The 17,000-nt window shown below is 42.6% G+C and overlaps 1 protein-coding gene across 1 annotated transcript in view; it reads right to left on the minus strand.

The window, feature by feature from the left end:
- Positions 1-15,879: 15,879 nt before the first annotated feature.
- LOC125481031 (zinc finger protein 836-like) overlaps positions 15,880-17,000 on the minus strand; it is a 40,591-nt gene continuing 39,470 nt past the window's right edge. Inside the window, exon 6 of the mRNA XM_048619075.1 lies at positions 15,880-16,457. Coding sequence (XP_048475032.1) covers positions 16,004-16,457 — 454 coding nt within the window. The 3' untranslated portion in view covers positions 15,880-16,003. The remainder of the gene's footprint in view (positions 16,458-17,000) is intronic.

A 17,000-nucleotide genomic window follows, 5' to 3' on the forward strand; every position in this document is an offset into this window, starting at 1 on the left:
CAGTTCAGCCAGCCTTTATCATCCATTCTAACTGCCCGGAGGATGTTTAAGAATCAACCACATTGTTATGGGTCTGGATTTATATGTAGGCCAGACCAGATCAGAATTAACAATGTTTCCCAGACCCAATGACAAAAAGAGTTGATTTCTGGTCCCTTATCCTGTTTCTGAAATGATAATGAATGAATTGTTACAGTTGATTTTAAAGTGAAAGGCCAGAATGGGTTTTATTCTGATTGAGCACGTCCTCCTGTTTTCTCAGTTGTTATTGACAATCTCACTCCTCTCTCACCATAACCTGTTCCAGGGAGCATTACAGAAAAGAGGGAATGGTCAGCTGCAGCTGGCAGTTGAATTCTTATTGGACCCTAAATGTTAACTTGATTTCTCTCCACAGATGCTTCCAGGCCTGCCAAATTTTTCCAGCAATTTATGTTTATGTTTCTGATTTCCTGCATTTGCAGTTTTTTTTAGGTTTTTCAATATTCACCTTGTATGTTTCAGAGGAGCCTCACTGATGAGGTTGGTGGGTTTTGGAAGTTAGGCCACAAATCAGCCATGATCTCATTCAATGGCAGAACAGGCAAGAGGGTCTGAATGTCGTACCTCTTTTCCTATGAAAGTTGCCATCTGCAGCTTGTGGCAATATTTCCTCCACAGATCACTTCACAACCATGTCAAACACACTCTATGCTGTTACTGGCTGAACAAGTCTCCTGTGTTTGAACTAAACCTGTTAATGTTCAGTACCCTCTCTCCTACTGCCTGAGTTTGACTTGCATCAGAGAATGTTGTCTCTTGTTACCGTGCGTGAACGGTCACAATGGACTGAAACTGGAGTCTCATTTCCCTGGGATCCACAAAACCCATTTATTTTTCTCTTCCTTTTTCATTCTGACTGTTTTAATTTCTCAGTTTCAGTCTGCTGTCCTTTCAAGCTCTTTAACAAACCCATTTGGTTGGACCAGAGGCAGCTGTACTTTAATGCTTGTAAGCGGGAAGCAGGCAGAAGAATGAGGAGAAGCATCATTAAAAAGCTCCCATCAAACAACAGAGCTTCTTCATGACCCAGCGAGTGGTGAGGGGCCTGAGAGTGTGGGGGAGGCAGTTTCAATCGGGCATTTGTAAAGTCACGCAGTCAGTGATCTGTCTATCTGATTGTTAACTCAGATACACAGACAGAAAGAAAGAACGCATTTAGAAAGTGCCTTTGATGACCTCAGGGCAATGAAAAATGCTTCAGATCCAACGATGTCACCTTGAATCCCTGACAAAACAAGGCCAAAGCTTCCAATTTCTATCATATTATCTCTTAGCCTCCTCTTTCTTGAGAAAAGAGTTTGAGCTGTTCAGCTTTTCCTGGTGATTACTATCTCTGTTCCTGAGAGATTTGTCACTGAATCTTTATTTTCCTGTTCCTTGTGAGAGATGCCAGTAGCAGATACAATTCCTAATCTGCGAGGGATTTTGGTTGGACTATTTGTATTTACAAATTCATTCCCACGCTCAAAAATACTGTGAAGTTGATGTAAAATAGAAAAGGTCTGACGAAGAACCCACAAAAACAAAAAGGCAGCATGTGAAACTGAACTGAATGAACCTGATGATTTGTGGGGCTACCATTCAGAAAATGTGACCATGATCACAACTGGTTACAATGACAGAATCCCTGGAGCGTGGACAGAGGCCATTCGGCCCATTGAGTCTGCGCAGACCCTCTGAAGAGCATCCTTCTGAGACTCACTCCCCCACCCCACCCCATAAACTTGTGTTTACAATGGCTAAGCTGAATCACCTCACCTGCACACTACGGGCCCATTTAGCATGGCCAGTCCACCTAAACCCACACTTCTGTGGGAGGATCACAGACTAGATCCAGGGCACAGATCTAAAAGCTCGAAATTGTGGGTCAAGGCTCAAAAATACTTGCCTCGCAAATTAATGTGCTGTTTTTTCAAAATAAAAGCTGGGGGCATCTGCAGCTACAAACATTTCAGATTGTCTCTGGAGGAAGAGAATTCAAAACTCATGCCACTGACCCCGGGAGCACAGTGATGTCAGACAGACCTGGGCACCATCAGAAATGTAACAGGTTTTGAGCAAAGTAGAGGTGAAACAAGGACAAAAAGACTTTCTGTCACAGGGTAGAAGGCAGGAGAAATTAAACAGCAGAAATGTCAGTCCCTCAAGGCCATGGGAAATGGAGTTGAGGCTGGAAAAGAAACAAGGAAACAAAAGATGTGCCTAGAGCCCAGTGTGCAGCTGACAGAGAAACAAATTGAAATAAGAAGAGAAATGAAAACAAAATAAGGGGCAGAGATCACAGTCTGAAATTGTTGGTCTCACTGGTGAGTGCAGAAACCTGTAAAGCCTGAGACTCTATTTCAGCTAACACAAACATGACAGGCCAAGTGGCCTCGGTCTGTGTTGTAACTTCCTGATATTTTTATTCTGATATTTGGAATTCAATTCTGATGACGTTAATAACCTCTCAAATTGGACTGGAATTTAATAATCTGGAGAAATGTCAAATAAATCAGCTTTTCTTCAAACATGTCACTGCAGATTGTTGTATTTCTCCTCTGAGGGTTTAATATCACCTGGAGCTCAGAAAGGTCAATCTTGAGGGAGGATTGTATGGCAGCAACAGAACTTCAGCCTGGACACGTCGTTCAGGGTCACATTGTGGGGGACAAATGGCAATTTGATGTTTCTTGTCTCTCTGACAGCAAAGGCCCAGTGTCAGATAATCCTGCGGTGTGTAAGAAATGTGTTCCTGCCACTGTCTTCCATGGCTTAGAGCTCCTGGACACAGTACAGAATCTTGTTTACAACTGGATTTAGAGTCAGGAAGAACAATGGTGAATTCTGGAAATATGCTTCAAATCAGAGATTAGTGTAAAACTGTGACATGTTCCTAACTGGAAGTAAACCTGCAGGTTTAAGTTTCCCCTACATTGGTAAAGTTAAAACAGTATTTGTTAAACCTGCAACATGGGGATCAAAAGCATGTGAGCAGTGGAAGCAGAGGTATGAGCAGCCTGTCTCAATCTCTGCTGAAACCACACAGGATGCACCAGGCAGAAGTGAGAGAAGGCTCTCAGGTAGAATGTATACTTCACCAAAATGTGGACCTGGGGAAGGTTGACAAAATATGAATTTTCATTTTTTGATTCTCACACGTAACATACATTGGTCAGGAAGGGGTTTAGTAGGGGGTTAGTGCTGGCAGTGGGAAGTGTTTTTTATGAAGGAGTCTTGTCTGAGACTTTATCATGTTCTAATGATGTGTAACCTACTGTGACTGTCTCCAGGACGTGTATTTTATTCCCACTTGGATATCATTTCCAAGCTTGCTCACCTTCAATTCACTTGTCCTATCCAGAGGTTACTGCCAAAAAAACAATCGTTCGTGTTGTGGACATTTTCATATGACAGTGCTGCTTTCTTTTTCGAAAGGCTTACATGAGGCTTGACACCATCCAAAACAGAACAGACGTCTTAGTTCATACCCCACCCTCTTCCTTGTACATTGACTCCCTTCACCACTGATACAGTGGCAGCAGTGTGTACCATCAACAATGTGCACTGCAGAAACTCAACAAGGCTGTTCCAGTAACATCTTCCAAATCTGAAACATCTACCATCTAGGAGAAGAGCACCAGTCACATGGAAATGCCACCACCAGCTAGATACCCTCCAGCCAACATACCATCCTGAGTGGGAAATATATTGTATTCCTTTAGTGTCACTTGGTCAAAATCCTGGAATTCCCTCCCTAATAGCACTATGGGTCTACTGACAGCGCATGGACTGCAGTAGTTCAAGAAGGCAGCTCACCACCACCTTCTCCAGAGCAGTTAGAGATGGGCAATAAATGCCCGTCTCAACGGTGATGCCAATGAGTTATAAGGAGAGGCTGGATAGGCTGGGACTTTTTTCACTGGAGTGTAGGAGATTGACACGTGACCTTACAGAGGTTTATAAAATCATGAAGGGCATGGATAGAGTGAATGTTGGGTGTATTTTCCGTGGAATGAGGGATTTCAAGACTGGGAGGCACATTTTTAAGGTGACAAGAAAGAATGTAAAAAAATAGGAGGAGGATTATTTTTTACACAGAGGATGGTTCTTGTGTGAAATGGACTTCCCAAGGAAGTGGTCGATGTGGACATCGTTACACTTAAAAGACACTTAGGTAAGTACATGAATCAGGAAGGTTTGGAGGGATATGGACCAGAAACAGGCAGTTTGGACTAGTTCAGTTTGGGATTGTGTTCGCTATGGACCGGTTGAATCAAAGGGTCAGTTTCCATGCTGTGTGACTCTATGACTCATAAGCAGATAATAGTTAGGGCATTTAAATTAATGTCTGCTGATTAGCAAGCAAACCGGAATAGGATATTTACTTGAGGGGGTTTAGTTCTCTCTGTCTCGCACCCCGCACTTAAATCCACTTTATTACTTTCCAGTTCTGTTGTGGCCACTACTGAGGTCACATTGACTCAAACTTTCCCCTCGCCTGAAGGATTGCTGTCAGTTATAAATTACTCGTACATGGATACTTGAGCTTCAAGCACTAGATCAAACATGCATGCAAAAGATTCCCCATCTATTTTGTTTACCTGTGCCGAACCTGTGGACAGTTCTTAATTATCCCAAACCATGTTTTTAAAACATCCTTAATGAATCTTGCTGACTTCCTGACCATTTCCCGTGGGTTGAATTCTCTCCTGATTGTTTCAAGTCAGTTTCTCTTGGGAGAACGTGTCACTGTCTTGGTGATGGCACAATGTTGTCTCATCCCCCCACCATCCCCGCACACCCCAGCCACATTGACCATGTCATGCCCGACTGTTTCTGAAGGAGCTGTGTGTGTTTGGGACCCGCTCTTCAGTGCAGGTTCACCGTGAATTAACATGTTATTTCTTTCATATAAAACACATCATATCAGCACATTCACTGATAGCCCAACATCCTGGCACATATTAATTTTCAGGTGCATTTATCAAAAGTGGTGTCTGTTAACATTTCTTTGCCTGGTCCTGATATTTTAGGCTGTGACCACACTATCAAATGTGGTTTCCCAAAACAAAAGTTATTGGCAAACAATGCAAGTATTTCCAAGGAAAGATAGCAATATCTTCAAATCATCTCAACTTTCAGATTTTAACCACACCAAAGGTAGATCTTTGATTGGAAGGTTCTCCTGAACTACATTTAAAATGAGTTATTCCAGTTTGTTTATTACCCTGAACAATATGTTCATTTTTTTTTTACAATAGAGGTTCCTTGACGGGTATAAACTTGCAGGGTTATTGGGATAGAACAAGTACTGACACTTGTTCTAAACAGAGCCAGAATGAACTCATAGGGCTGAATGGCCTCCCTCTCTGCTCTGCCACAATGACCCTATGATCCAAACAGAACAGCTGCTCCTGTCTCTCCACACAAATGAAATCCCGAATCCCTGATGACATTCCTGTAATTCCTGTCTCAAGTAGCTTAATGTTTTTCTGCAAAGGCACGGTCCATATCGAGACTCCTTTTTATAGGGATAGAACTGAAAAGGAGGAAGATGATGTTTCACCTATTTCAAACCAAAGTTTGACTCCACTGGGAGCTCTGTCAACAGTTGTCATCTCCGTTTCGAGAAAGGAAATTGAGGTACTGCAAAATGTGTCAGACAGATTCACAAAGATATTATCAGAACTGAGAGCATGTAACCTTCAGGAAAGGCTGGGGAGCATTACTCTAGAAAAGAGAAGACTGAAGGGTGAGCAGATGGGAGTCCATAAAATGATGAAAGGATTCAATAATCCAATAGGCATTTCAAGAGAAACCTCTAAACCCAGTGAGAGGGTGAGGTGAACAGCAGGATTATATTTAATGGGAAACTGCATACAGACATGAGGGAGAAAGGAATAGAAGGATCTGCTGATGGGGGAGATGAAGACAGGAGGGTGGAGGCTGATGTGGAGTATGAATACTGACACAGTCCATTTGAGCTGATATGCCTGGCCCTGTAGACTATAGACTCAATGGAACAAAGACATGTACTTAGTATTAATTAGAGTGACAGGAGATTTATTTTATCCTATACTGTCAATAATATGACTTTCATCAGCTTTTGTCAATCATTTCCATGAGAATCCACAGTCCCATGATCAAAGAACATCAGCCTCACTGGAAGCAAAGTGGTGAGAGAGACCAGTCCATCAGAAAGAAACCCTCTGACCCTCCAATTCACCCACTATCCAAATGAACATGACTCAGTCTTGGATGTGATTTTCTCCCATTTTTAAATAAGTTCATGGGTACAGTATCAATGTCTAGGTCAGCATTTACTGCCCATTCCGAATTGTCCTACTTGAGAAGGTGCTGGAGAGTTGCCTTCTGGGACTGCAGCCCTTGTGGTGTAGGGTCACCCACAATGCTGTTAGAGGGGAATTCCAGGATTTTGACCCAGTGACAGTGAAGGAACAGCCAATATAGATCCAAGTGAGGATGGTGTACGACATAGAGGGGAGTTTCAGGTGGTGATGGTCTCATGTAACTGCTGCCCTTGTTTTTCTGGATGGTAGAGGTTAAGAGTTTGGAAGGTGCTGTCTAATTGCACGGATGTTGCTGATTTACAGCAGATCTAACTTATGTATTCACTTGTGAATTCGCTTGTATTTCCACCGGTTTGATGACTCAGTGAATCCTTTCTCACACTTGCAACAGATGGCCTCTCCCCAGTATGAATTCGCTGGTGTATCTGTAGGCCAGTTGAATGTCAGAATTGCTTCCTACACTTGGAGCATTGAACGGTCCTTCCCGCTCACCTCCCCCCCACCCTGTGTGGATTTGCTGGCATCTCAGCAGGATTAATGACTGAGTGAATTCCTTTTGACAATCACAGTAGGTAAATGGCCTCTCCCCAGTGTGAACTCGCTGGTGCATCTGCAGACTGGATAACTGAGTGAATACCTTTCCACAGTCCAAGCAGGTAGATGGCCTCTCCTCAGTGTGAACTCGCTGGTGTCTCAAAAGGGTGAAGTTCTCAGAAATTACTCTTCCCACATTCAGAGCAAGTGAATGGTCTCTCTCCAGTGGCAGCATGCTGGCGTTTGCGCAGGGCAGATGAGTCAGGGAATTCTTTCCCACATTCCGAGCAAGTGAATGGCCTCTCTCTGATGTGACTGCGTCAATGAAACTCCAGCATTGACAGGGAACAGAATCCTATCCAACAGTCCTCACAATTCCATGGTTTCTCCATGTTATGGGTGACTTGTGTCTCTGTAAGTCTCTGACAATAAGCTGAATCTTCATCCACCAGAACACAGGTATAGTCTCTCTTACTGTGAGCAGTGCGATGTTTCTGTAGGCTGAGATTGGTTAAAGCTACTTCAAGAGTCAGTTCACTAGAAGATTCTCATTGGGTGTCTATGTTTCAGTCTTTTCCAAAGAAATTGATCCTTAAATGTTTTGAACCAGACATTTCTCCATGTATGGTTTCAAGCTGATGGTATTCAAGTCCAAGTTATTTTCAGCGACTCCTTTAGACCTTGTTGCGATGGTTGTTTGGAGATCTGTAAATCTTCCCTTCTTGTGAACAAAACTTATAAAATTCATCACTGTTAGTGCAGTTGGAAATTCAGAAGACAAATCTAATTTATGTGGAATACTTTTTCCTCTCCCATTCCCTAAAATCTGTAAACCTTCATTCCACACTCTCTTTCACCATTCCCACTCTGTTGCACCTAATATGCTCATTTCCCTCATTCTCCTGAAGGAGCTGGTTAACAGATCCTGTTCTGAGGAAGGGTCACGTCACTTAGAATGTTAACTCCGATTTCTCTCCACAGATGCTGCCAGACCTGCCGAGTTTTTACAGCAATTTCTGTTTTTGTACCAGATCCATGATCATCACAGACCCTGCACCCTCCTTGGGTTCACTTCCTTTCCCTTCAGTTGTTACAAGTAAATAATTTGACCACAGAATTTTTTAAAAAAAGAAGAAACCGGGAGAAAGTGTTGTGCTCACAGATGTCGGATGGAGGGGGAGGTTTCAGTCTAGGTGAAACTCAATCTTCATTTACAGAGAGGGGCAGAAGGAGCAGCAGCAGCTTCAGTAAACAGGAATGAGCAGCCTCAGAAACTCATGTTCTGAGCGTAAACATGCGGCAATCAGGGAGCTCTGATTGGCTGGAAATCCGTAGTTCTTCCAGTCTTTTGGCACTTCCTATTGGTCACATTACTGAATTATGATGAGAAAGGGGCAGAACACGGACCACATGGGTCTACAAGGCATTGGTTTCCCATTACGTGAAACGCTGCAGCCAATCGAAAAAAAAGAGCATGCCGGGATAACCAACCATCCACAATGACGGAGCTGTTCTTGCCCTGATCTCATCACAGTTTTTCCGCCGCCTCAGTCTCCATGCTTACTTCTTTAACTGCACCCAGCCCTGCTGAGTCTTTGCCATCCCCCCAGACCTCCCCCTTACTGAGGACGAACGGTCAGTCCTCAGTAAAGGGCTCACCTTTGTCCCCCTCCACCCACACATCAACGAATACTGGTCATGCTTGGACGTTGAACACGCTTACTTGTTTAACTGCAATTTTAACCCCTCATCACTGCGTATGCCTGTTTCCCCAAACATGCGATTTCTGCCATATGACCCGCAGCACTAGGGATTGTGGGAGTTGGAGTCCCCCATGAAGACTTGGAGACGCGTCTCCCAGAAGTGAGTGAAAAAGGGGCGGAGGGTGTTGGGCGCAGGATCTCCATTCAGACACATGGGACACGTGCGCAGTCACGAGAGTTTACTGTGACACCCGCACTTAGCCAAACAACTTTATGACATGAGGCATAAAGCCTCAGGGACCTGGATTATAGCTTTTTGGGGAGGTGTGGAATAGGTGACTGTGACAGTGAACCTAAGCATCTTCAGGGAAGGAAATTTGGGCTAAAAGCAAGGAGATGGTCAGTGTTCCAAACATAGGTAAGGAGCGAGTATGCGAGATATATTGATTGATAGTTATAGACTGAGAAATATATTCACACCATCGAGAATAATTTGTTCTGAATTTATATCCTGTACTTACAATACCTTATGCAAAACCACACTCTTCTTCTTGGGCAGTGACCTTGCATCGAGGATGATTTTTTTTCCACGCCAGTGTTGTGGGTCCTGAGATTATTGAATAGTTCAATGCTGAATCCAGGAGCATTGCCACATGTGGGGTAGGCGATATTTGCTGGAAGTTGGGATGCTTGGATTTTCACAAGACTCTTCCATTGGTAACATTTGTTCTCCATTTGGGCCTGTTGGAGATGGTTAAAATCGTTTACTTCTTCACAGACGCTTCTTCTCCAAACTAGATGGTAATGGGCCAAAGATCTCCCCAAGTGATTGAGGACATTCATTTTTTAAATCAGAGAAAATTTAGAGTCATACTGAACACATTTCTCTACCAACTTGGAAATTTCTTTACGTGGGGTTGTTTGCTCAGATTACGGAGCTTGTTTTCGAAGTCCTCAGTCGGGAGTGCAGATGATGTGAACTGCCTAATACAGCTGACTGATCACAACCGGTGCCTCAGTTCAAAGCTGTTTGGTTCAATCTATACTTTTCATAATTGACAGCACCACAAGCACCACATCCTATAGTTGCAGGGTGACGAATGGTGTGATACAGATGACAGCACCAAATCAACATCCTACAAGGATACCTAATAACCATGAATAATAGTAACTTCTCTCAGGGAGATAGAACATTGTGACAGTGAATGATGAGATGAGGAATGAGATCAGCATATTTAAAGTCTAGAAAGGGACTGTATTAGATCACTATTTCTAAAAGTTTTCCCAGTGCAACTGTTTTTAATACTTCAGAATCTGTGTCACCCAAAAATAAAGTGTTTGTTTGATCAATGTGGGGGGAAGGGGAGGCAGCTAGTGTATTATCAACAGATTATTCATGTATTTGGAACTCAATTATTAATGTAATAACATCCAGATTATTCATCTTTTACAATTGGCAAATGCCTTTAAGGTAACAAGATCCAGATTATTGAAGTAATAGGGCTCTGATTATTAATTAGAATAATTTTGTTATTTTACATAGTGGGGGTGAGTTTTGGTGAAATTACTTGCTTATATTTGCAGGAAGAAACAACTGGTTATTAATGAAAGAAGAACTTTGTAAATAATTAAATCCCGATTCATCATAAATCTACCCGATAGAATCTTAAAACCACAGAAGTTGACCATTCAGTTCATTGTTTGGGCACTGCCTCTGAAAATGCTACCAGTCTGTCTCACTCCTGCGTTCCTTCTCCCTCGCTCTAAAAACCATTCCTTTTTGAGGAAAAGTCCAAGTCACTTTTGAAAGTTTCTGTTGGATCTCAGTCCACCAGACATTCAAACAATATCCTGCAGATCATTGAATGATAGAATTTACACTGCAGATGGAGGTCATTCGACAAATCATGTCTGTTTTGGCACCAAAACGAACTAGTCATCCAGTCCCATTCTCCAGTCCTTGCTCCATTGCCCTATAAATTCATCACTTTTTCAAATGTATATCCAACTTTCTTTTGAAGCCTCTTGTGGAATCTGCCTCTATTACTCTCCCAGGCAGTACATTCCAAATCCTAACAATGCTCTGAGTAAAGAAGTTTGTCCTCATCTTACTCTTAGATCTCTTGCTGTCAGTTTTGAAATTGTGACTCCTAATTACTGACATATCAACTGGTGGAAACAGATATCCTTCTTTAATCTGTCAAAATTGTTCATAGTTTTAATAAGGTCAGAAAGGTCAATAAGGACACCACTTAATCTTCTCTGGTCTAAGAAGAATAAGTCCAATCTCTCTCATCTTTCCATGTATCTAAAATCCTTCATTCCTGGTATCATTCTAGTAACTCTCCTTTGAACTCAAACAAGGGCTTTAAGATGCTTCTCTGAGGAACGTGCCCTGAACTGAACACAATACTCTAAATATGCTCTGACCAAAGATTTGTAGCCGCGTAGCATTACATCCTCACTTTTGTACTCGGAGCTTCTATTTATAAACCCAAGGATCCAATAAGCTTTCCTAATAGTTGCGTTAACTTGCCTGGCAACCTTCAAGGAATCATGAACGAGGTCCCTCTGCTCCTGTACTTACCTCAAAGTTGTAACATTGAGCCGGTAATGTATCTATGTGTTTCTTCTACCAAAATGCATTGTCTCACACTTCTCTGCATTGAAATTAATCTGCCAGCTGTCTGTCCATTTGGTCAATTTGTCAGTATGCCACTGAAGTTACCCAGCATCTTCCTCACAATTTTGAGATTTTGTCCTCAAAACCCATCTCCAAATCGTTTCTATAAAGCAGAAAAAAAAACCAAGGGTACCAACACCGATCCCTGGCAAACGTCACATTCAACTCTGAGATCTGATAAATGCCCATATGTACCTACCCTCTGTTTCCTATCTTTTAGCTAACTCCTAGTCCATGCTGCTGTGGAAGGTTAATGATAAGGAAGTAGAAGGTACTGGAAGAGGATGAGTTAATGGCAAACAGGACAGGATGAGTTAGTGCAAAACCACAGAACATTCCAATAAGTCGAAAACAGGAGAGACACAGGGAGCAGAATGTCTTTAACTGCAAAACCACATCTAGACTGATTGTAGCTAAGCATAGAACAGATAACATATTAATAAAATGTCATAAGATGATTGGTTTATTGTCTTGCTGAGGTTTATGATCAAAATGTAATCAGACAATGAGGAAGTATGGTTTATGTATAAAAATGCCACTGTAACTGCCTGTATCAGACTCTCCCTGCTAGGTTGTCAGCAACCCACCAGTCGACTCTCCTTGCATGCAAGTAATAAAGAAGATGTCATTCAGTGTATTACCGTCTGACTAGTTGTTTCTTCAACAGTGGGATCCCACTGGACACAGACTTCCAGTCAGAAATAAGAACCCTTGAACATAGAGTCATAGAGATGTACAGCTTGGGTCCAGCTTATCCACGCCGATCAGATACCTAAATAAATTTAGTCCCATTGACCAGCATTTGGCCCATGTCTCTCTGAACCCTTCCTATTCATGTGCCCATCCAGGTGCCTTTTAAATGTTGTGATTGAACCATCTTCCACCACTTCCTCTGATAGCTCATTCTAAACACACACCACCCTCAGTGTAAAAAAGTTGTCCCTTAGGTCCCTTTTAAATGTTTCCCCTCTCAGATTAAACTTAGTTTTGCACTCCCCCACCCCAGGGAAAAGATTTTGTCTATCTGCCCTATCCATGCCCCTCATGATTCTTTTGGAAATATTTCTTCCTTTTCCTGCACTGTTTTGCTCTGGTCAGGCCTCAGTAACCAGAGGGCACAGAATTATTGTAATTGGCAATGGAACCGGAGGAGTGCTGGGAGATTCATTGGCTACTCAGTAAGTTGTGGAACCTGGAATGAACTGCATGGGATGGATGATTGATGCAGGTTCAATAACTTACAAAAGAAAACTGGTTAAAAACAAGGTGGAAAATTTGCAGGCTACAGGGTGGAGTGAGTTGAGGGAACCAAATATGTGGCCTTGAAACAGCCAGCAGGTGCACGATGGGCCAAATGAACTTTTGCCGTGTAAGATTCCATGATTCTTACTGAGCGTCCAAGGAATAATGGAGACATTAAGAATAGAAACACTAAAAAAAATTAAGACGTTGTTTGGAATGAAGCTATTATATCATTTCTGCTGTTATTTTTTTATTTATGGATTATCTCCTGAAGGTTATCTTTTGTATTTTTTGGGGTGGGGTGTAAATTATTATAATCTCTTCAGTCTTTGGATGTCTTCACAACAAATAGACAGGCAGCCAGCCAATCAGAACCTTGGCTTTTAGTCTACCATGTAGGAATGTGATTCAAGAATTGAGATCCATTTCGAGAGAAAGAGAGAGACACCACAACATGTATCACCTGTGTGTGACTGAGATCTTCTCTGTATTAACAAGATACTAGTTTATGGCTGCACATGTAATTCTGTTTTGTAGAATGTACGCTGACATCCTTGAAACCCAAGATCCCTCTGCACATCAATGCTACTCAGGATCCTGCCATTAACTGCATGCATTTCCTTGACATTTGATCTCCCAAAGTGCAGCACCTCACTCTTACACAGATTAAACTCCATCTGCCATTTCTCCACCCGTCTCTGCAACTGGTCGCTATCCCGCAGTATCCTTTGACAACCTTCTACACTATCCAGAAGTCCATCGATCTTTGTATCATCTGCAAACTTCCTAACCCACCCATCTACATTTTCATCAAAGTCATTTATTATATATAATCACAAAACAGCAGAGGTCCCCGTACGGAACCCTGTGGAACACCACTAGTAACGGACCTCCAGCCAGAAAAACCACTACCCTCCGCCTTCTATAGGTGAGCTGATTCTGAATCCATGTGGCCAAGTCACCAAGGATTCCCTGCATCTTAATATTCTAGATGAGCCTGCCGAAACGGACCTTGTCGAAAGCCTTACCAAAATCCATGTAGACAACATCCACTGTTCTACCCTAATTGATCACCTTCATCACTGCCTTGAAAAATTCGATCAAGTTAATAAGACATGACCTACACTGCACAAAGCCACACTGACTGTTCTTAATTAATCCCTGCCTCTCAAATGCAAGTTAATTCTGTCTCTCAGATGACTCAAAACCTCCTCTCTCTCTATGCTAATTTCTTGAAATTCCATCACAGATCTTGTCACTGAATCATCTCTGACTAATGAACACAGACACAATATTCATTTGGAATCAGGTCCTCTAGTTCCACACATGAATTACTGTTTACTCCTTCCTCCGTTACCGTCTACCTATTAATGTACCTGTAGAACATCTGAGCATTTTCCTTTATTTTACCTGGAATTCATTTTCCCCTGAGCGCTCTCCTTATCTCCCCATTTAAGTTCCCTCTTGCACATTTCCCTGAAATTATCTGCTCCCTGCACACTGTGGCCAAATCACATCCAGTCTTATTAAAATCAACAGATTTAGAACTTCTGTTTGAGGCCCATCCTTGTCTTTTTCTAGAACAATCCTGAATCTTTTTAGAAGAGTTCTGATAACTGTCTGCAAAATCCTCTGCTACTGATACTTCAACAACTTGTCCGCCTTTGTTACCTAAAGTTAGTCCAGGACCTCCTCTTCCTTGTTGAAACTTCTGCATACAGGCTTCAAAAGCTGTCCTGGATCTATTTAAAAACTTCCTTGAAACCTTTCACACTATGAGACTCAGTTATTGTTGGGGAAATTGACATACCCCACTGTCATGACCCCATTACTTTTACACTTCCCTGAAATTTGCCACTTTACCAGCTCTACTTGTTCCACCCATATAGGTTTATTTAAGGAGTTTTCGAAGATGTCATCTCTCCTAATTGTTGTGATAAATTCCCCAAACATAATTGTGACACCTCCTCTTCTGTTGCTTCCTTCACAGTCTTGCATGAAGACCTTGCATCCTGGAGTATTGAGCTTCCAACCCTGCCTCTCTCTCAACCATGTCTCCGTGACAGCATGTCATCATCCCCATGTTTAAATTTGTATCCTCAACTCATCCGCCTTGTTCGTCACACTCACAGCATTAAAATCAATGCAATTCAATCATGTCAAACTCCCTTGTACCTGAACTGGCCTGTAATATCAAGGCCGTTCTGACTCACTTGTTGATTCTTCTCTTTTCTTCTTACCCTTTTGGACATTCCCTCTGGATCCCACCCCCTTGCCAAGTTAAGTTGCACACCCCCCAACAGCACTTGTAACTACATTTGCAGCATTTCAGGCTATAGCTCACTCTGGATGTGCCTTCTCCCAACTGCTCACATGAACGGTACTGATTATCTTATCTCTAAGGCATTGAGAATGAGACAAAGACTTAATGCAACTTAGTTTTAAAAAAAGCTCATTTGTATTACTTTTATTCCAAATAGGTAACTGAACCTGTGGTGTCTGCAAACATTATCAGAAATAGGCCAAAAAGCATGGTTTGGATTTGGATAACGATAGCATCAAAATGCAATGCCGAGAGTAACTGGAAATTCATTGGTTAAGCAACAATCCCGATGAACCTCAAAATCACTTCACAAACAATACACAGGTAGACAGTCCTTACCCAGCATAAATGTTGTTGTACAGCCACATTGAAAATAATCACAAAACCTATCCTACATATGCACAATTGTATCAACATTTTATCGTCAGTATCAGCACCTTTAACTGAGCAAGGTTTAACAACATCAATACAAACAAACCAATGATCATGGCTCCTTCCTTGGTGTGAGTAAAAGCAAAACCTTTCACCCATAGTTCTTTGGGAATTTGCTGCTGTATTAGCAAACAGCAAAGCCTTTTATAGAAACACAGCAGGTGAATGGGATCCACCCAGTATCATTTCACTGGTGTGCTAACAGTTTGAAATTCCTTCCCACATACAGAACAACTGAACAGTCTCTCCATAGAATAAGCTGGTGTATCAGCAGGTGAGTCAACTGAGTGAATGTTACTCCCCAGTGTGAACACGCTGGTGTTTCAGCAGTCCAGACGAGCGATTGAATCCTTTTCCACATTTAGAACAAGTGAAAGGTCTCTCCCCAGTTTGAATTCACTGGTGTTCCAGCAGTTTGCATGAGTGAGTAAATCCTTTCCCACAAGCAGAACAGGTGAATGGTCTCTCCCCAGTGTGAATTCACTTGTGTATCCGCACGCTAGATGACGAAGTGAATCCATTCCCACAATCAGAGCAGGTGAACAGCCTCTCTCCAGCGTGAACTCGCTGGTGTGCCAGCAGTTTGAATGACCGAGTGAATCCTTTCCCACAGTCAGAGCAGGTGAATGGTCTCTCCCCAGCGTGAACTCGCTGGTGTAAGAGCAGGCTGGATGACCGAGTGAATCCTTTCCCATAAACAGAGCAGGTGAATGGTTTCTCTCCAGTGTGAGCACATTGATGTTCCAATAGATTAGATGAGCGAGTAAATCCCTTCCCACATTGAAAACAGGTGAATGGTCTCTCTCTCCTGTGAATCTGCTGGTGTAGTAGCAGTTTGGATAACTGAGTGAATCCCTTCCCACAAATGGAGCAGCTGAATGGTCTTCTCCCCAGTGTGTACTCGCTGGTGTACCTGCAAGCTGGATGACCGAGTGAATCCCTTCCCACAATGAGAGCGGGTGAATGGTCTCTCTCCAGTGTGAACTCGCTGGTGGATCCGCAGGTTGGATGAGTGAGTGAATCCCATTCCACAATCAGAGCAGGTGAACGGTTTCTCCCCAGTGTGACTGCGTTGGTGAATTTCCAGCTTGGATGGGTAAAGAAATCCCTTCCCACAATCTCCACATTCTCTCCCCAGTGTGACGGCGCTGGCGTTTAGACATTTCAGATGAACCTTCACAGACTCTTCCACACACAGACGATATGTGTTTCACCCCAGTGTGAATGGTGCTTTCTCCTTCAATGTTCAAAATTCTGAGATAATTAGGTTATGGTAAACAGAGTGACTGTTGGATCTGGATGTGGTTTCATTTGAAGTCTCCAATTGCAAATCAACCTTTCAAACAGAAAACAAATGTACTCGGAGAAATGAGAAGAACACACAGGTTGTGAAACAAAGAGCAATTAATCTGGTCAGTTTTGGAGATGACACTGAGGGAAACCACTGGATTATCTTCGAAACCAAACTGGTTCATAAATCTCCTTCAGCGAAAGGAACCAGGCGGTGTTTGCCCAAAACTACAGAAAGAGATAGAGATGGGAGAGGCAGGCATGAAGCAGAGGCAATTTACAGATCTACAACTTAATCCTTTCCCTGTTTTCTCCCCATAGCCCTTCGGAGGGATTGAAGGGTAAGAACAAGTGCGTAGTTCCTTGAAAGAGGAGTTGCAGGTAGACAGGGTGATGAAGGCAGCATTTGGAATGTGTGCCTTTATTCGTCAGTGCATTGACAAGAGGAGGTGGGGGGT

The sequence above is a fragment of the Rhincodon typus genome, chromosome 42 (genome assembly GCF_021869965.1).
Source record: "Rhincodon typus isolate 14 chromosome 42, sRhiTyp1.1, whole genome shotgun sequence".
Taxonomy (NCBI): Eukaryota; Metazoa; Chordata; class Chondrichthyes; order Orectolobiformes; family Rhincodontidae; genus Rhincodon; species Rhincodon typus.